Source organism: Penicillium coprophilum, assembly GCF_028826855.1.
Source record: "Penicillium coprophilum strain IBT 35676 chromosome Unknown utg000002l_segment0_segment0, whole genome shotgun sequence".
NCBI classification, from domain to species: Eukaryota; Fungi; Ascomycota; class Eurotiomycetes; order Eurotiales; family Aspergillaceae; genus Penicillium; species Penicillium coprophilum.
The window spans coordinates 1,613,436-1,634,322 of record NW_026622721.1 but is presented as its reverse complement, the minus strand read 5'-3'; the positions used below and the strand labels follow the sequence as shown (position 1 = coordinate 1,634,322).

Genomic DNA, 20,887 nt, shown 5'->3' with positions numbered 1-20,887 from the left:
TCTTTAATATATATTCTATAGAAGAGCCCCGGTCAAACTGTGTCAAACGAAAAAGAAAGTGGTAGCTTTAGTTAGAGCCCGTAGAAACTGCTTTTAGGAATTTAAGCGATAAAACGTTACCGAGTTTAGAGGATTATTTTCTCACTAACACTCTACTAACTAGTTTTAAAGATTCGGATATAACCCCTATAGATGATTTATTTATGGAATTTATACGCTTAGATAACGACTAGGCGTAGGGTATTGACTAGGATTCTATTGTTGATAATAACTATTACTAGAAACGAAGGTACTTAGTACACAATTAAACAATACTAGATTAATAGTATATTTATTAGGCATAGATTTAGTATTAATACTTATATCTTTCTTCACATACTTTCCTTAACCAAACCCTAGGTGCGTAGACACCCTTAGATATATATCCCCTCGGTATAGCTCTATAAGTATATATTTTATAGGCTCACTCACCGGTTCTAGGTAGGCTATTAGTGATATATAAAGTATAGGTCTTAGTACTTAATCTCGCTCTAATCCTATCTAGTATTTTATAAGTAAAGTAATTGCCCTAGTATTACCTATATTACTAGTTCGACGGCCTATACCAATTAAGCGTATCTATTTACAAAACCCGGTTTTATAAAACGAGGTCACTAGGCTCGAATACTATAATATTTATAGAGAAGCGAAACTTAAAGGAAGTCTCTTTTATATTCACGCTAGTAATATAGAAAACCTAGTAGGTAAAACCATATCTAAAGAGATCTATATACTATCGATCTTTTCTCTGCACACTATAGGGTCGGGTAACGCGGTTCTATCTAAGTAGAAAAAGAAAGTGAGTGTAATCGTTCAATCCAAGAGCGGGAGGATAAGCTATATTATAAATTATATTCTAAGGGACAAGGCTATTTATATAGCTACCCTATAATTATCTTATCTAGAGTTAGCGTAGCTAGATATTTCGCTTAATAATACTGAAGTGGATAATAGAGATAATACCGATATCGAAGGTATAGATTCCGATGATTCCGGTGCCGATAAAGATAATTGCGATAAAGATACCGATAAAGATAGTGAAGATAGGTCGGAAGTAATACACAAGCTACCAACCTTAAATCCGTTATCTAATCGACACCCTACCTTATCTCTATTTTAGTTATAGAATTTAACCACCCTATTTTCGTTTATATCTATCTATACAATAGGTAGGATATTGTCTTTCGTGCTACCATATACGCCTATATCGAGCTTAGAGTACTCCTTACGAATACTATATTTAATCATACTTAGATCTAGAGTTTCGTTAGTACTAATAGTATATCGGTGGCACTATTACGCACTAGAATAATTGTCTATATTAAGGAGACCAAAAGATAATAAATATCCTATATAGCTATAGTTATCGTTAGACTATATCACGTATTGGTAATTATAATCGATAACCGTGAGACTACTACCTAAGGCGGTGTGTATATAGACACTAGCGAGAAGTAGGAAGATAGAGAAAGTTATATTTCCAATATTTATAAGGATTAAAAGATGATAGATAGATTGGTATCTCTAGCCTTAAGCTATTGTGAAAAGCGACGATTTTGTACAGTATATATATATCTACGAATTTAAATGTCTATAAGTCTCTTGATACACTGTGATAAAAACCGTGGTAATACACGCGCAATACGCTTTGCGGTACACTTTGCGGCACCCTTTGCGATATACTCTGCGATATACTTTGCGATATACTCTACGACACACTTTTTTGAGTCGAGGTCCCACTAATTCCTAACTTAATTTTAGCTCCTAAGCTAGCTTGCGTTCCTACCCCCCTAATATATAGCTTTGTCGAGATAGATAGGTGGAGTCGTGATACGTACTATCTGGTGGCATAGTGCTAAGGTGGATTGGGGTTACTGCTCTAGGAGTCGCACTATAAACTCAAGTATTAGCGCTGTTTTATAAATTGCTTGTATAGTTTAATGATTTTTTAGTCTATAGCCTAACTTAGATATATAAAGGTAGGTATTCTTCTATATTAATCCTCGATCATATATCCTAAAGTCTGTTAGGCTTAAACATAAGTTTTGTTAATATCTAACAAATACTATATATACTAATACCGCCTAGAATAAAGGGAATTGTTACCTGGTTTTATATCTCTTGTCATGATATTGATTCCTATTGTATAAAGATCAAATTTATAGGAAATAAGCCTAGATCCTATTTTGTTTGTATTTAGTTGTATTTACTCCCTACTAAGCGGTGTATTAATATTAATACACTATATATAAATTGCTTAGAGGAAACCAACCTTCTGTTATCGAAGGATTAGCGAGAGTTTATCTACAAGAAGAAGGATTAAATCATATTTGAAGAACGTATTGTTTGGGTAAAGTAGGAGTGGGACCTTTAGGTTACTTCTCGCGAATACCAATATATTAATAAATCTGTGCAATATAATAGGGGCTTATATATTTATCTATTTAGTGGTGTTGGTATATATTAGTCTTATTTCGAGTTCTTAAGGCGGGGCGGATCAGAAAATCAGACTAAGGGCAAGATTGTTAGATATAGGAGGAGTTAGCATAAGAACACTATTATAAGTCTAAGTTCTATAGTACGTATCTATTCTGCAATTTTATATATATAAATTCTATAACTCTAACTAGAGTACCACTAAGTAACTTAAATTATTCGAGACCTTACTATAGTAGTCTAATATAGACGCTATTCTAAGTTATTTACCACTATACTAGAACACTACTAAGAATAGGGATTAGGGGGTAGAGTAATCATAATAGGGTATTTTTAGCACTCTGATTATTTATCGTATTTTTCTAAGTCTATAGGCGAGTCGAAATTAGTTGTAAGTAGATATAGTAGTCTACTAGAGAGTAGGGACACACTAGAGAGTAGGGACGCACTAGATAGTAGGGACGCACTAAAGAGTAGGGATATACCTAGAGAGTAGGAACACACTAGAGAGTAGGGACGCACTAAATAGTAGGGACGCACTAAAGAGTAGGGATATACCTAGAGAGTAGGAACGCACTAGAGAGTAGGGACGCACTAAATAGTAGAGACACACCTAGAGAGTAGGAACGCACTAAAGAGTAGGGACGCACTAAAGAGTAGGGACACACTAAAGAGTAGGGACACACTAGAGACTAGGGACACACTAGAGAGTAGGGACGTACTAGAGAGTAGGGACGCACTAGATAGTAGGGACACACTAAAGAGTAGGGATATACCTAGAGAGTAGGAACGCACTAGAGAGTAGGGACACACTAAAGAGTAGGGACGCACTAAAGAGTAGGGATATACCTAGAGAGTAGGAACGCACTAGAGAGTAGGGACGCACTAAAGAGTAGGGACGCACTAAAGAGTAGGGATATACCTAGAGAGTAGGAACGCACTAGAGAGTAGGGACGCACTAAAGAGTAGGGACGCACTAAAGAGTAGGGACACACTAGAGAGTAGAGGCTAGGTATAACGTATAGACCTACTAGAGTCGGTAAAGCGCGATACGGGTTTAAGTGTTGTAGGTATATTTAAAATTATAATAGCGCTTCTTTCTATCCCTTCGTGCAAGATTTCTCTCCTCTTTCATTTAAAGCAAAATAAGAAGAAAATGGAAGTAAGCGAGAACCTTCTTAGTCACCGAATAAACACCCTCACCCTTTAACGGCTACAATATTATTAGGGATACATAATTATAAAGTTATAGTATCTTAGATATAAAGAGTATAACCTAATAGGAACCCGAGAGATCGCCGAGAAAAATATAGAGAAACTTTTTAGGATATTTAAAATCGAAGGCTATAGTAACCTAGAGCCTAAGTATAGAGTTACCGCGACTATTGATCAGGAGGTCCTAAGAAAAGCACTTACAAAATCAAATCTTACCCTAGAAGCACTTATCGATCCAAGAAATCAGCCAAATCTCCTATTAGAAGGAGAGGATATTATTACTTATGTATATAGGAAATATCATCTAAAAGCTAGCGAGAGATTTAGAGAAACTATATAGCTAGTTAATCTTTATCTAAATAGTTAGGTAGTATTAAAAAATATCGAATAGAGACTAACAATATTATAGATATCTCGATCGATACACTCACCTAATTACGCAAAGAATCGACACAAAGTATAAGCTTCACTGTCGGCGAAATATATCGTACCCTTAGGTCATACCAAATTTCACAAAACCCTACTTAGGAGCAGAAATGGTAGGCTAGACTTAGTTCCGAAGACTATTGTAAATAAATATAACGCTTATAACGTAATAATTAACGGTGTCGTATTTTAGATAAGTTATTACTATATATTAGGCTATAGAAGCCACTACGATCTTCCTAAATCACTAGGATATTAGGCCTAAAATGCCTAGAGGTATATTTGATAATTGTATACCTCGTATATAGCTAACTTCCTTCCTAGATACTAAACCATTATCTATACGTAGTCCTAGAAATATAGACAAAATTTCTTGAATCTTAGGATAGGTAGCTTATCGACTCGGATTCTGTGTCCTATATTAAAGGATTAATACCTAGTATCGCTATAGTAGACCGAAAACGCATCACTAATCTTATAGATTTAAAAAAGATATTTCCTCTTCTTAGAATAACTCAATATAGGGAAGTCCTTAAGGGTCGCCTTCTCTAAATACCTAGGAGGATATTATCTCTTACTACGCTTATCTAAGATACACTATTTATTAAGAGACTAGTAAGAGCGCTCTACTATCTCTGTCCTCTAAAATTTAAACAAAGCCTTCGAAAAGTTATACTTACTTAATAGAATCTTATCGGAACCGGAGGTCTCCTTAAAGTCCAGATAATAGAATAGGAGTTCATAATAATATAACGAACTAAATACCTATTTATTATATCTATACTATAGCTTTAGCTTTTTGCTTATAGGTATTTCGTCCACTAAGGAGGCCACGTAAGAAATTTTCGACAATAATTCCAATATTTCACTATAGATATAAGCCTAAGTAAGCTTACTATATTGGCTTCCTAATTAGGCTTTAAGTCGGACTAAATTAGGTAGCTTCGAAGTAGAAATTTAGGGTAATATATAGTATAAGGCTTTTTTAAATCTCTAAGTAGGGAGGAGTTCTATAAATACGAAGAGCGAAAGGTACAATCGATATTAAATAGACTTTAGAGTATATTACGGAACCTTCCTAGTTCTCTGGCGGAGGATAATAGTATAGCCCGATTTATAATAAATAACCTAGAACTCGAAGTAAGCCACCGATTTAATAGCCTAGCACAAGATAAGTATCTATAGTAGTGTAGAAACATTTTTTACAATTAAATCTTTAGTCCCGATTAGCCACTATCGGAATATATAACATCGCTCGGCGTAGTAAAAGATATTATTAGGTTATTCTTTGGCAAAAGTTCATTTTTTCAGCTAATTTTCGATAAACGATAAGCTATACCTATCTAAAGTCCTATAAGGCTTACTAAGACCGCGCCAGGATCTATCGATCCTAATATAGATTTTGAAGAGTGGTATCTACAAGTTTAACCTATAAATCTATCGCCTTCGGAAGTACCCTAGCCCTTAATAAACTCCAGACCAGAGTTAGTAGAGGAAGATACCAGTGAGCTAATAGAGTTAGCTAATTACCTAAGTAGAACTCCCGATCGTGATACTCTACTGTTGGCAGCTAGTTTCAAGGAAATGTCTTAATAAATAGAAACAAAAAACTACCTATCCGTTCGAAATAAGGTACCTAAGATCCTTTTAACGTGGTATTAATCATATCAAGAAGTGATCGTTTTATACCTATTCGAATTAAGAGTCTATTATAAATTCTTCTTAGGGGGTGGATTTAACCTACAAGTAGTCTTATACGATCTAGTAAGTGATTATCTCTTTATAGTGATTAATAAGTATAGAATAGGTACCCTAGATATAAATAAGGTATATAAAGCAGCTTTAAAAGAACGGTTAATACTTATCGGGAAAATAGATAATCTAAGTCATAGAAATGACATAGAAGGGACAATTTCATTAGATAAACTCTATGATTACGTTCTATACTATAATATTTATATAGGAAAGAGAAAGGCAGATTCTATAGATAATCGATCGGGAAAGCGTTATCAGGAAACAGCACCTGATGAGTAGTTATAAGGAATAAAACTATTTTCTTGTTCTTCAATCAATTTTTTATCTTATAGAGGATATTACTCCCTCCGCCACTTATCTATAGTTTTACACCCCCTTTTAGTCTAATAATAAGCTTCACTCTTATCTAAAGGATCATGCCTCTAAGCAGATAGCGGTAGTAGTTAATAACACCATAGTGGCGTACTACGTAGTATACCTTGTGGGTACTGCGATAGATACTTCGCCTATAATAAATTCTGATAGGCCTTGTATCGCCCTACTATCTTTTATCTTAGTGTAGCGCTCACTATGCCTTCTATACTTAGAATATACCGGGTAGATACTTATAAGCTATATAGTTAAGTGAACTAACCGGAGCATAGGAGTCTAGATTGTAAGTATAGCGGCTTACTACTATAGTTATATATCTATATCGGAATACGAAGTATAGAATATAGACCTATTTATAGCGTGGAAAATCCTCTAGGTGAACAATATAGGTTAAAACAAAGAAGCTTTACTATTTATTATAGATATAAAAATAGTACCATAAATATTTTTTTGGCTTTCTATCACTTTAATTATAGTCCCGACGGACGAAGTTCTATTTCGTTTGTATATTTAGTAGCCTCGATAGGTAGAGATTTATAAACCTAGTAATTAATATTCTTCTTAGCTCCTTATATTTTATATCTAATATATCCTATCAAGGTGAATATCATTAATACGTTTACTAATACAGATTCCTAAAGGAAACGCCTAGTGGTAATAACGCTTTAAACTCTAATATCCCCCTAGGTTTACTAGATAAAGAAACTCTTCCTATCGATCTATTATTATATATTCACGTCTTAAGTTTAAATAATACTAACCTTTAGTAGATCCTCTGCTAAACTAGAAGTATTTACCTTCTCGACAAACAACTACGCTAACTTAGAAAGACATAGCATACCTAGGCCTTGCTTAGGGTCGCCTAAATAAGTTAGTCGGTCACTTAGTAAAGTCATAATAGACCTAATAGCCTCGATATCTTCTTTGATACTATCGCGAGACCTTCTCTTTATTAAACACTCCCCTATATTTACTGTCTAATAGTCAGAGTTAGTCATTATATTTATTAAGTACTATACCTATCTTGATTTCGCCTTTCGATGTGAGAAGTATATTACTACAATCTAATAAGGGATAAGAGGTCTTTAACTTGTAGTGGATAAAAATAATCCCTCTAAGGATTTCCTTATAGATAGTTGCTATATCTACTTCACTAAAGCGAATATTCGTTGCTATATAACTAAGGCTAATAGCTAAATAATGATATTCGTATACGATATAGAATTTCCCTCTAGATTAAAAGCCTTCTATTAAATATACCAAGTTTTGGTGTATGATAGATTGAACTTGTCTAAAAGTGTGGGTGTTTTGAATGCTACACTACTTAAGAAAGTAGGTAGGTAGGTTCTTAGTGTCTTTAAGCCCTATTACGCCTAGGCCTACCTAGTTAATATTGTAAGATAGATAGTACTATACCGGTGATTCCACTTTGATAGTTAATAAGCTATTGATATTTTTAGTTAGAATAATAGGGACCCTAAGTCGATATATATAATTATTTTGGACTAATTTCTTATTAGGTTTCTTAATTTCGGTACTTTCCTTAACAATACTTTCCTTGTCGAGCCATAGTTTCTTAGGAAATTGAGTTTTGCGCTTCTCTCGATTCAAATTGGATGCTATTCTGAATTGGTTATAAAAGTAGAAATATAATATTAACACTTTATATCTAAAGTGCTATCCTTGTTTATATATTTAAGGATTATATTTTGATGACTAATTCTCGCCCTGGGCACTCTATATTCGCGGTTATATTTTTAGTGTTATAGGGTGGAGATTTAGTAAATACTTTAAAGTTACGACCGCCTAAATTTCCTGTATATCTCTAGTATTTACTAATATGTTAGGCATAGGATATGTAGCTAAATATGGTTGAAAGTAGCCTATTAGTAAATTTTCTCGATATAAGTGATTTTATATAAATCTAGTATTTTAGCTAAGAGACTAAATTAAAGAACACTTTTCTATTCTACCATACTTAAGTACTTAATTTTTGGTCAACAAAGTAACTATTGAAGAGGGGAACGCTCAAGGCTATATGCTCTGAGGCATACAGGTCGATTCAGTATCTGTAGTTCAGTCTCATACTCGATTTTGCATACAAAGAAGACAATCCAGAGAGGTGTAGAGGTGTATGTTTGTCAATCTATCTCTCCTAACTACTTATACCCTCCAGCGCTCCTAGATTACCTAATCAAACACTTAGTAAACAATAGGACAGGCGACACTATATATTCATAGAAATTCTACGCTTTCACAATACCTGATATTATATATTACCCTGTTCTCTAGCGTCTTTATATTTGTTTTGTTTCTTATGGCCTAAGGAAGGTATATAAGCTTCCAGTTTGACCCTAAGGCTAGAACTTAGGTTCGAATAGCTTGACGTTCTTATCTACGCGTGACCTGACTAAGTTCCTAATATTATCCTAAGTTTGTGCTTGTGTATATACTGGTTTGAGATAAGAGGGCGTTTCATAATAAAGGGAGAGAATAGGGCTTACCTAGGATAATCATTTTCCCTAATTGATTTCCTATCTCTATATCAAGCTACTTTTCCTAGCTAACGCGTCTGCTATATATATCGATAAGCCTATTCTCACTAATATACTAAATTTTATCTTCTGATTAAGCGCGTAGTGGATTGTAAATTAAGATATAAAGTATCTACTTAGCGTAAGTAGATAGTATTACCAAGATAGAAATAGGCACGAACGTAACCGTTATCTTACCTAACGAGGGTCTAGAGTAGGTCTTGTACGCTCTTATAATCACTAACCCTATCTAACTACTAGATAAGCGAGATTACCTATATACGTACTTAAGCCTTTTTATAGCTATTGAGAAGCTCCTTAATATATAGTAATTAAGCCGCGATACCGATACTGGTAGTAATTATAAAAGTATATCTATAGTCGCCGATATTGTAGTTTAATCTCTAACTAATAGATAACGGACCAAAAGGGCCATTAATCTAGGCCCTAAATTCTCTATTTGGCTTAATGCGATCGAAGAGTCTCTTCGTGAAACCGGAACGAGGACGAAGTAAGATTGAGATTAAAACCGCCCAGCTATTGATATTATTCTCCCACTAGCTAATAGTAAAAGGGTATAATTGAAAAACATAAAAGATTCCTACGGAAGGAACTCCTAGGTTAATACGTTGACTGGCGCGCACGACCTACGGTCTAGGTAATAATAGTGTTATTTGAGTAATATCACCTATATAGGGTTATAGATTTATTTATATATAGCTTCTTCCTATCACCACATTGCGATAGATAATACAAATTAGCTATAAAACCCCTATAATAATAAAGGTATAAGCGAAAACTAGTGGGAATACCCAAAAATTCCCTTTAGCCGACCGGATATACTACCACACTCTGTAGATCATTGTCACTATATATCTAATATAGGTGATAAGGAATACTTTGTAAACCCTTTTCTTCACTAATAGCAATATTACCAAAGCCAAAAACATACTAGCGGCCTTACTAATTTTAGTATCTATTTATATTTTAGGAGCACCAGGAAAACTTACTAGGAGACTATAGAATTGTATCTTGTTTACCTAAGATATCGCCCTTAATCGAGTAATAATTATAATATAAGCTAGAGCTTTAAATAGAGCTACTAGCGCAAATAATCGATAAATAAATCTATAGGTATAGAGGGAAACTCTAAGAAGACAAGCGCTAAACTCGTAACTACCGCCCAAAAACATTAGAAATAGGTTAATAAGTGAGAGCTTCGCTACCCTCTTACCAGTATCTTTAACAGAATAGACCCGTATAATATTGTAGGCACTAGTGCCAGCAAAATAAAGAACTATCAATATTGAATAGGTTCTTAATATACTTCTAAGACTAGCGAAGCGCTAGTAGGATTGGGTATAAATTATATAGCGCAATAGAAATGGTCGAATACGAGAAAACAAGAAAGGAGAGGTTGATAAGAATAAGAATATATATAATGTAAGGCGGTACAATACAAATAAGAGAGCTATAAGACCGAGGACTATACTGTAGATTACCTCCGGTGTTATTAGAAAATAAGTGATAGCAAAATAAGTTATTTCAGTGAAAAGTCTAGAAACTTATTCATCTACTTTGGTATATACTAGGGTCGGATTTATAGATCTTTATCTTCCTATTTACTTCTTTCCTGGCGGTACTTAAGAACCATAATACAGTGGGCCTTAGCTAGTTCGGATTGGTAGAAAATCAAGTGTATAATCAAATCCCTATACCCCTAAGTGCTAGCTTAGACTAGTTCCTATCTTAGCTTTTTGTGGAGAAAGTCCGCGACGCTACTTTTGTGTCCGCGATTCTACTTTCGTGCCTATAACTCTACCTTTGTGTCTACGACTCTACTATTGTGTCTATAGCTCTACTTTTGTTTCTGCGACCCTAATTACGTCTATACAATTCTACCGTTTTCGAGCGCCTAGAGCTTTATAAAATTAACCTTACCATAGTACTCACTAGCCTATCCCTACTATGGCTTCGGAAATCATCGATAACTCCGGATAAAATATAATTTATTTATACCCTAGGTAAATAGCCTATATCTACTAGAGAGCTATTATAATAAAGATAAAGTAGGCTAGTATACCCTCTTTGCTATCGGTAGGAGAGAAAAAAGCCTTAGCTAATCTTACTATAGTGAAGATATCTCAACCTAATAAGTTAAATAGTTCCCTCCTAATAGCTACCGCCGAGAATAATCCTAGCTACGAACTGGAAAGTCTTAGCTACAATAGGTATATTCCTAAGATATAAGTTTTTCTATCACACTTTCTACTAAGATCTTGATATTAAAATCGTATCTAGGTATAGTTTACCCTACCTTAGGTATCCTTCCTAAAAGTATTCTTTGAATTAGAAGATCAATTAGGCTAGTTATAGATAGCTAAGCCTTAGTAACTACTTTGGGTACTTAACTGTCTTAATCAAAAGAAGAGACACCGGTAGATAGGGCGCTAGCTTCTCTAAACTATAAGTTACGTTATATAAAAATATAGTGGGCCTAGTGGAGGCTTTCTTTGATAGTATATCTACTCACTTTGTTTACAATTACTATGGTTTCGCTATTAATCTTGTGTAAGTCGGCTTAACTCCTACCTTAGAATTAAGTGAGAAAGATCTAGCGAGTATCTATAGAAGTGTTCTTAGGGGCCTTAAATATATCCATAAGCAGCTCTATATAGTCCATAGGGGTGTTAACTATGATAATATCATCCTATACTCCAATAGAGCTATTAAGATAGGTAAGTTATATATAATATTATCCTTTATAGATAGGACACTAATCCCGCTAGTAAATATCGGGGATAGCATGATTAATAATAGTCCTATATCTATAGATCTTAATTGTGAAAATATTGGTTTACTATTGCTTCAACTAGGTAATTTATATAAATATATAAAAAATCCCGAAAAAATCCCTAGAAAAGCTGCCTATAGGCTGTCGAAGTATATAAATCACTTCATAGAGTATATTAGCTTATCATTATATTTATATATATTTAAGGTTTGGCTACTATTTAATATTATTTAGTCTCACGCTAACAATATATAGTATATATTCTTTTAGCAAGTGGAATCGGATAGTCGGACTTGGTATCTTATACCTTATTATCTAGATACAATCATACACTAGGGGTTTATAACACAAGAAACAGAGACCTAAGCGAGACTGTGGTTCTCTTTCTAATTCATCACTTATAGCTAAAGTAGAAAATTGTAGGACTCTTATTATTAAATTTTTTACTATTAGTTAAATATAGTTTATACTAGAGAATTTAATACTATACCTTATCCTTTATATATTCCTAGCCGTTACCCCTAGGATAATATAAAATAGAGGAAGATTAACTCTTAGGCATAGAGGGGTTATTCGTTGCGCAATATTAGATTGTGTTCTTATTTTAATCGGAGCTTGACTTATTTTCACAAAAGCAAAGTATAATCTAACGCAAAGGATACGCACTATCTATTCTCCCCTCTATATTATACTAACTTTTGTTCCGCTTGATTAAATTAGGGTGAAAGTAGGATCTTCCGAGTAACTACAAAATTTTAGTAGATATTTTATCGTATTATAAAAGGAAGTATATTCTATTAATCACATTCATAAGACTTTATATATAGAGCCTCTTTATCAGCAGCAATATTTACTAGGTCTATATCCCTATAGAGATCCTCTAATAATCGAAAATACTCCAATCTAGTGGCGAAATATCGAGTAAGCCGAGATAAATTACTCTCGGGGCTTTCTAGTAGGCCTTCTATTTTACTAAAATTTATTCGTTCTAGATTGGGATACTACTATTCCTACTAGTCTCTTAGCTTAATAGCGCCGAAACCCTAAGCCTCTTTAGGCATTATATTACTCACTAGCTATTTATTATTAGGGGGCCCACGATCTATCCTCGACTAAGTTATAGATAAATAACCCTCGCTGATAATTAAAGACTAGATAGATATCTATATCGTAGAACTTAGCGAGCTTATAAGCTTTAGTTTTTAATATCTAGGACCGCCTTATAAATTTGACTTAGGAGTTCCTATAAGGATCGGGGCCACCTATAACTTTAAGATTATTTAGTAAAAGAATCTAGAATAAGGAAAGGGGTAACGAAACTTTATAAGTCATAGAAGTTACAAGTTTTTGCTATAGACGAAAAAGGACTTATATTTATACCTAAGAGTTTCTTTATCGGACACACTATAAATATATTCTAGGTTTGATCCCGGTTTAAATAAGTGCGCGTTTCCTGGGATAAATATCTCCGGAGCCTCTTGATTCGCGCTTATATCTCCTACCCCTAACGGGATTTTAGATCACGTTATAGCTCTAGTAAGGTTGTTAGTAGGGATATCTATGGTTATCTTAACTAAACGAAGACTGTAGGCCTTATTGTGAAATAAACGATACCACACTCTCCGGGAAGCCGCTAATCCTCTAACGCTTTTTAGAGCTAATCTATAAATATAGGTTTACTATATACTCTAGATAGTGGGTCAAGAAAGTAATAGAGCGGTTATAGTATCCGCACGAGGGGTAGAGACTATCCAGACCGCCAAAACTATCGATTAATCCATAATCTAAGACAAAGCTAAGTCTATCGGGGTAGAGAGTTTCTAAAGCTAATATCACTATCTAAGCCGGTCCTTTACAACGTACTAACCCGCGACACCAGAATAGGGTCGTAGTATTTTCTGGTAATAAGTCGATAACGAAGAAGAACCTAGAGATAAGTAAGGTAGTTACTGTATCCTAGGCCATTCGTCCACTACCTACCTAGAGAATAACAAGATCGCGATAGTCCTCTATAGCTTCGATAGCGTTAATAGTATAAGGTATATTTCCTAAAGGTACGTCTAGGCGGTGACTATTACCTTTAACAGAAGTATCCAGATAGCTTCGCTATTTTCGCTAATCGCTATCTATCTCTATAGTTGATATCTATATATCAAATCCCCGGCGTAAGAAACTATCACGAAAGATATAGCGAAAATATAGGGTTTACTTATTAGCCTACGCTTTTCTAGTACCTAGTGATAGTATTCTTATAGAACCTATAGCTATAGGCCAAATTTGGTGCGAGACCCGATATATAATCTCTCCCGCGAAGTTATATCTTAATCTACCGTCCTAGAAGGAACTAATTCCCTATAGATCCGCGGGGGTAAAAAAACTTATAATCTAATAGTGAGCCCTACTTATAGGAAATAATATATTAGATTATATCGACTTATAACGGAGCCGCGGCGGTGGCTTATACTCTAGAACTTAATTAGCGCTAACTAAAGAAAATAGGGTATATTCTTAGCTCCGGCCTATATTCGCCATATAGTTAGTTTATTTTGAGTATCATCTAGATATATAATTTGAAAGTCTAGTCGTATTAGTAAAAGTATGTATGAATATAACCGTCGAACTTACTATTTTCATCCCCTAAGTTATAGGCTATATTAAAGTTACCTAGAACAAAAGCACTTATATTCCTGGAAATACTTGTGGTTACTACCCCGACCTTCGGGCCGGAGCGTTGTAGTCCTAGTAGATCTTCTCGAGTGGCACTAAAAATACGACAACACTCTCTAAAGGCACTTTTTAGGGCGGTATCGAAGACCTACGAATCATAGTAGCTATTATATAGGAGCTATTTAACCTATTTAGCTATATCCCCAAAGATAGATATAAAGCTAAATACCTAGCGAAGTAGTATAGGAAAGATAGAGGGGTATCTTTTATAGAAAATACGATAGGCTAAGGTATTAAATCGCTCTGAGTAATATATAATATCCTATATCATTACGAATAGCCTAAGGGCGATAAGCCTACCTATAATATCCTTTATTAGGTTTCCTGATTCGGAAAAACTATATTTACGCCATAAGGTTACTAACTTACCTAAACTTGTGCTAAGTGCGAGGTCTACCATATCTTATATCGCGTATAGGTATAGATACTCCTACACCAGAAGCAGGAACTCTAACGGAATCACCCCCCCTTACTCCACTACTATCGATAGTAAGGATTATAGGGCTTATAGTCGCTAGAAGGATATCCACTACTAACAGCCTCTAGTAGAGGCAATAGAGATAGCCCTTGATTATAAACTAATACTCTAGCCCGGAGGTAGGGCTTCCAAAAATCTAAGTATAGCGGTCGCACACTATATATCCATATACTAGAATATATTGTGCAGAACGTAGAATATAGACTAGATAAATACGATTACTTCGTATATAACATAACTAACCACTAAAGGACTTAAGTTCTTCTTTACGTAAATTCGCCGAAGAGACTATATTCTCCGAGAATCGCTTATATAAGCGCGAAAAATAAAACTTAACCAGATCACTTTCTTTAGCGGGATATATATTAGGCTATAGTACCTTAGAACTACGATACGCTATAATAACAATAGACCGATACAAAGTTCCAAATACTATATAGGGGTTTATAGCTATCTAGTGTTAGCTTTAGCCTATAAAATATTAAGATAGGACTAACCAAGTATCTTAGGTATATAGTGGTCTAGAAAAAGCGCGGACAAAATGGTGGCGGCTAATCCGGAGAGGGGGAGATTAGTATAGTGGCTAATTTTAAGATAATGCGCCAAATATAGCTTAGTGTATAAACTAATAGGGCGATCCTTCCTCGTAGCTTTCACGAAATCGAACGGATAAGAGATATCCTCTAGAATATATTTAACCGCTACTTGAAATAATACTACTAAATACGTCCTATTCGGCCGAGCTCGGTTTTCTTATCGAATAGAGGAAATAGCGTCGACCTATTCTATGATAGACGCTTTGATTTATTAGAATCTTATGATATCAGAGAAATCATTATCCTATAGGTATAAATATATAGAGCTAGAGAACAACCCAGATAAATCATTATATCCGCTTTCTCGGATTCTCCGGTAGAGTAATCCTAAACCAGATACGCCCTTTTCTTTTATCACCGATAGGCTATAAATAAATATCGCCCTTAGTAAATGTTAGGATAAGAATAAGGACATCGAACGAAGCTATAAACAGCTGACGAGAAAGCTTATAACCTTTTTAAGATAGGCAGCGTTGTCGATAAAGATATAAACTATATCTATAAAGACAAATATCAACTAAGACTATAACACTAGTAGGATTTTGGCCGCTAAATAGTTATTCCAATAGATAGGATAGCCAACGCCGGTATTAAGTCTTTTTGTAGGGTACAATTTATCGGTGCTCGGGATATCACTATCGGCCAGCAATACTAGCCGCCGGCTTTATAAAGAAGCGATATCGTATCGCAATTTTATTAGAGCCTTAGAATCATATCTTTTTATATTATTAAGAGGGTAGAGCCGCTAAAGAGTATGATTCTTCGTTTTCCCGCTAAGGAATATATATAATAATAGATATTACCTATCTTGGTTATATAACTCGGAGACCATATATCGCAGCCGGCTATTGTCTTGGATTATAAATATAGAATCTTCCTAGGTACCAATATCAAGCTAGCTAATATCTATCGAGTTTTGTATAGTGAAGTAAAGATAAAGAATCTACTTCTATTGTGTCTTATAGTACGAGATATTTATATATAAATATTACTCCTTTAAATAACAGACTTATTTTATAACTAGGGTGATAATTTATCAAACAATCTCCTTCTCACCCTATTCTCACCCTATTCTTACCTCGTTCTCACCCCGGCTCTAATTTAACTATATAGATCCCGGACTACGTACTTTTATCTAAGCCCGCTCTCGCCTCCCTAAGTCTAAGAGGCAAAAGTCGAACAATAGGGTACTATAGCCAATAAAGAGCTCCTATTACCTAATAGTTAGTGGCCCTATTAGGAGTCTAGCGCTTAGAGTAGAGAGATATAAGATCTATCTACTGTATCCGAGACCAATTTTTATTCTATACCTCGCCCTAAATATATCTAGTAATAAGTATAATTATAACTACGAAATATCTCTGGCACTTAACGTCCTAGATAGTTCGTATGATCCCTTTTATTATCTTGGCACTAACGAAACAATATATTGCACACAAGTAGATATTGACCTATACAACGTATTAAGCGCTTTTGTTTAGTAGTAGGATATAATTATAGGAAATAACAGTTTTGAGTCTAAAGTGTGCTAGGAAGTGTCTAGGGTCGCTCCTATAGTAGACTTATACCGGGATAGGAGCGATTATAGGATAAGGTAACCTTCCCTAAAGATAGGTCCTAACTAGAGTTAACAAAATAGTAGCCAATCCGATATATTATTATCCTTAAATTTTCCGTAAGGCTTAGGAGAGATTAAAACTATCTTATATATAGATAAAGCCCTATCTATCACCCTAAAGCAATTTACGAGTATAATAAGCTAATTTAGTGTACTCTTGTAAACACTAGGTAATAAGATCGAAGGCCTAAATAGCCGCTTCGATAGTATAGAACGCCGCCTAGATAGTATAGGGAACCGCTTAGATAGTATTAAGTAGAGCATAGACAGTATAAAAGATAGGATAGATAACTTGTCTTAGGGAACGGAAAGCCTAGAGAATAAGGTCAAAGCTATCAATAAGTATCTACTCGAGGTCATAAGGCGAGAATAGATAGTAATAAAGGAATTTAGTGACCTAATAAGTCGCTACCATCAGTAAGAAATATAGCGGGTTACCTAGTACGTTTAATTAATACGCGTCGATATTTCCTAAAAAGAAGCCTAACACTATAATAAGAAAGTACTTAGTAGGTTCCACAGCTTAAGTTCCTTTACCTCCAGCCTATAACCTGAAACATTTGACCAGTCAAAAACAGCCCCTAGCTCCACTCCTAGAATTGGATCCCTAAAGTATCAGGTATTGCTGCTCCGACTTGTGTAGGCGCGCGGTTACCTATATAAGGACGTCTTCTAGGGAGCTAAAGATATCAAAAACCCTTTCTTAGAACTATAAGAGTATCTACTTAGTCTCTTTATACCACTAAAGCTCCGCTCTGAGATAGCCTATCTTATAAGCGGTTTCTTCTAGCTAGGTTTTGAAATCTAGCGATTATCGCTTTACTTATTGTAACCGGGACTATAGTCTCTCGAGATTGGACAATATACCTCTAAGGCATAGAATTTAATAGTCCGCGGGAGTTATCTCCTCGGATATAGGATCGAGACGTTAGCTAGTATATCGACTTATTGTGATTGATCAAAACTGTAATCCGGACTATAGATAAAGGAGTTTCGCCCTTAAGATTAGGAAAGAAATATTGAAGAGATTAAAGGAGGCTTATAGCGGGTTATAATACCGTTCCTAAAAGGACGATTATTGGCATACTCTATCACCCCTTAACGTAAGCGGGGGTGATAGTTAATAGGACAAAATGACACTACCTACGACACAAAAGATATATTAACGTCTATACCATTGTATGGATTTTAATACCCACCTAGGTTCCCCACTCTGTTGCTATAGTTTGCTAGATTTATTTCATCCAATAATATACGAGTGTTATAGTTAGGATCGATATATGAAATACCTCTATAAATACATAATAGTAACGCTTTTATCGATAGATATAATTATCTTTCTCGATATTAGAAGAGAAGAAAGGATTTATAGTTAACTTATCAATCAGGTCAATATAGTAACTACCCAGAATTTTAGGCCTTATTTATAGGCGCTATAAAGGCGCGCAATATCGTTCGTTGCCTTGTAGATATATATATCTACCTCGCACTAACTTATAGCGCACTGTCCTTACCAAGACCTCCGAGTCTCTCTATAGGACACTAAAAATTAGATACGACACTAAAAACAATATAGGGCTTGCAACACTAAATTCTATAAATACTATGGTTAGTTGTGTATCGTTATATCCAACGTGTCTAGGTAACAATAAAGGAAACGAGCCCCTAGGTTATTATTATATAATAAAGGCTAAACTAATTCTTTAAGACATATCTTCTAAAGCCTAATATCAAAATCTAGTGGTAGCTCCGCTATCTACTGCTACTATTCTTCGAGTAAAGCTAACTTTTTATCCGTAGTATATATAATATTTACTAATTCTGTTTCAAAAATCTAGGACAATACGAACACCGCAAAATATAACAATGATATCTTTGTCTTGATAGAGAAGCTATTACGCCAAGACTAGTAGTCAAAGTATTACTAGGGGCTCTTAGAGCTTAGGATCAACAGCGATTCCGTGGTATATCAAAAATTATATATCTATTACGAAAGGTCGCTTTCTAGGATATAGTATCAAAAATTATAGCTTAAGGCTTCACTACGTCATACCACGGAAACCTATCAAGCGTTGTCCCAAAGCCTTTATTTAGAAAGGGACAAAGTGCGAGGGCTCGAGTCCTATCTTAATAAGTTATACCTAGCTATTAATTTATAGCTATAGCGATTAAGTTAATATAAGTAGGAGTCCGGATATATCGATAATAAGGGAATAACGGAGCGTTTTCTACTAGAGAACCAACGTTAGCGAGAGTTAATTAATTGTCTTTAGTCTCTCCTCCACGCACGTGAATAGGCTGTGTAAGACCTTCAGGCTACTCTAGACTAGTTGTCTTAACAACCCCTTAAAGGGAACGCAGGTTAAGGTGGGCTATTTAGGTCCTCTGTTTATTTGTCGGAAGAATCGAATATCGAAATCATCACGGATATACCTTCTACTAAGGGCTAAGGTATTAGATAAAGGATTTCGCGTGCTACGCTAGGTTCCTTAATTTTATTTCCTCCGATTTTATATAAGAATATTCTTTTCTGTTACTAGTAACTAGCCTAAGTAAAGGTCTTAACTAAAAATGGGTGCTATATCTATAGCGCTATATACCTCTAGATACGAAGGGACTATATCTCGAGTTAGTTTATAGTAGATAAAGTTATAGCGTTCAATATTCTGTATTCCCCGAAAGTGAAATTAGGATAGATTAGGTAGCCTTATAGCGATCACTACCTAAACGAAGATCACTACCTAAATGGAGGACCAGAAGCTACTGGCCTATTCCGAACCTTTAATTATAATAACGTCCTACCTCTAACCATTCCCCGGCACGTTAGATAGTAGATTAAATATTAAGAAATAAATCTTTCTTTCGCCTCCTTTTCTTCCTAGGCTTTTCCCTGTTCCTTAAAGAAACTTAATCATAGTGATATAAGCCGTATATATATATATCACTAAGACGGATCGAACCGCTTGAACTGAGCTTTATTAAAGTTTTATACCCCTGGCGATCCTAAAGGGGTAATCCCGGCCACTTAATTAGAACCTTATTACGCTAATAGTCTTAGTCACTAATAGCGCGTAAAATACCGCTTATATTAGATATTATAACTGTTTAGGTTAAATCCGATTTTATTTCTTGTCCGAAAACGTATGGATGGACCTATAACGCGCTATATCTAAGGCCTCCGCCTATAAGGTCTATAGAAATTTTGCCACGGCTCTAAGATAGTGTCGCGGCCGGGGTAGGAGAGTATTTGTAAAGGTTAGCGGTAACACTCTAGTAGCTAGAACAGGGTACTAGAAATAGTGTCGTAACTTATTATTATACCATAGAGTCCTAGCTATATAGGAGTTAATACTTATTTTACCCTAGGGTAGGTATAATCTTTTTTTGCGCTCTTCGATAAGTTATATTAAGGCTCTCTAAGCTTCGAAGTAATATAACAATCTTTACGGATCTACCTTTCGAGCTACTAAGACTAATTGTTATTGACCTCGATTACTACTTCTTAAGATTGTTTTCGCTCGTAAATAGAAGATATAGATCGGTCAGTACCTTAGATATCTTCTATATATTCAAAGTCGAGTTCATAGAAAAAGGGATAAAGAAGCTAAAAGGGCTCGTAATTTCTTTATTAGTATAATACGTAAGAGTACTTCATTATAATATATTAGAATTAGTTAACCTATATATATAATTTTTTAGCTCTTTATCTAGCTCCTTGCTAATCCTTTTAGTGATCCTATATTAGGACTATTTTTCTGCTTATATTTATATACTATAGGAGTATATAAGAGATTAGGAAGATTTCCGGTAGGAGCTCCGAGGAAAGCAATTTTCCTACAAGGCAATATTTCGATATTTTAAAGGACTTATAAGAGCTTAGAGTTTACTTTTAAAAGA

The 20,887-nt window shown here is 34.8% G+C and overlaps 3 protein-coding genes across 3 annotated transcripts; all 3 read right to left on the bottom strand.

The window, feature by feature from the left end:
• Nucleotides 1-6,989: 6,989 nt before the first annotated feature.
• On the bottom strand, nucleotides 6,990-7,866 carry N7500_001992 (uncharacterized protein; the record flags this gene model as incomplete). Its single annotated transcript, XM_056673138.1, has 4 exons — nucleotides 6,990-7,021; nucleotides 7,085-7,220; nucleotides 7,504-7,563; nucleotides 7,660-7,866. Coding segments are annotated over 4 exons (435 nt in total), but the record flags the coding sequence as incomplete, so codon positions are not given.
• A 4,502-nt stretch (nucleotides 7,867-12,368) lies between these two features.
• Nucleotides 12,369-12,903, bottom strand: N7500_001991 (uncharacterized protein; the record flags this gene model as incomplete). The annotated part of the gene is made up of 3 exons (XM_056673137.1): nucleotides 12,369-12,543; nucleotides 12,671-12,780; nucleotides 12,892-12,903. The coding sequence occupies 3 exons, from the start codon at nucleotides 12,901-12,903 to the stop codon at nucleotides 12,369-12,371; spliced, it is 297 nt and encodes a 98-aa protein (XP_056536656.1).
• A 188-nt stretch (nucleotides 12,904-13,091) lies between these two features.
• Nucleotides 13,092-14,698, bottom strand: N7500_001990 (uncharacterized protein; the record flags this gene model as incomplete). Its single annotated transcript, XM_056673136.1, has 7 exons — nucleotides 13,092-13,233; nucleotides 13,259-13,410; nucleotides 13,439-13,498; nucleotides 13,564-13,649; nucleotides 14,197-14,386; nucleotides 14,573-14,598; nucleotides 14,668-14,698. The coding sequence occupies 7 exons, from the start codon at nucleotides 14,696-14,698 to the stop codon at nucleotides 13,092-13,094; spliced, it is 687 nt and encodes a 228-aa protein (XP_056536655.1).
• Between the last annotated feature and the right edge of the window lie 6,189 nt (nucleotides 14,699-20,887).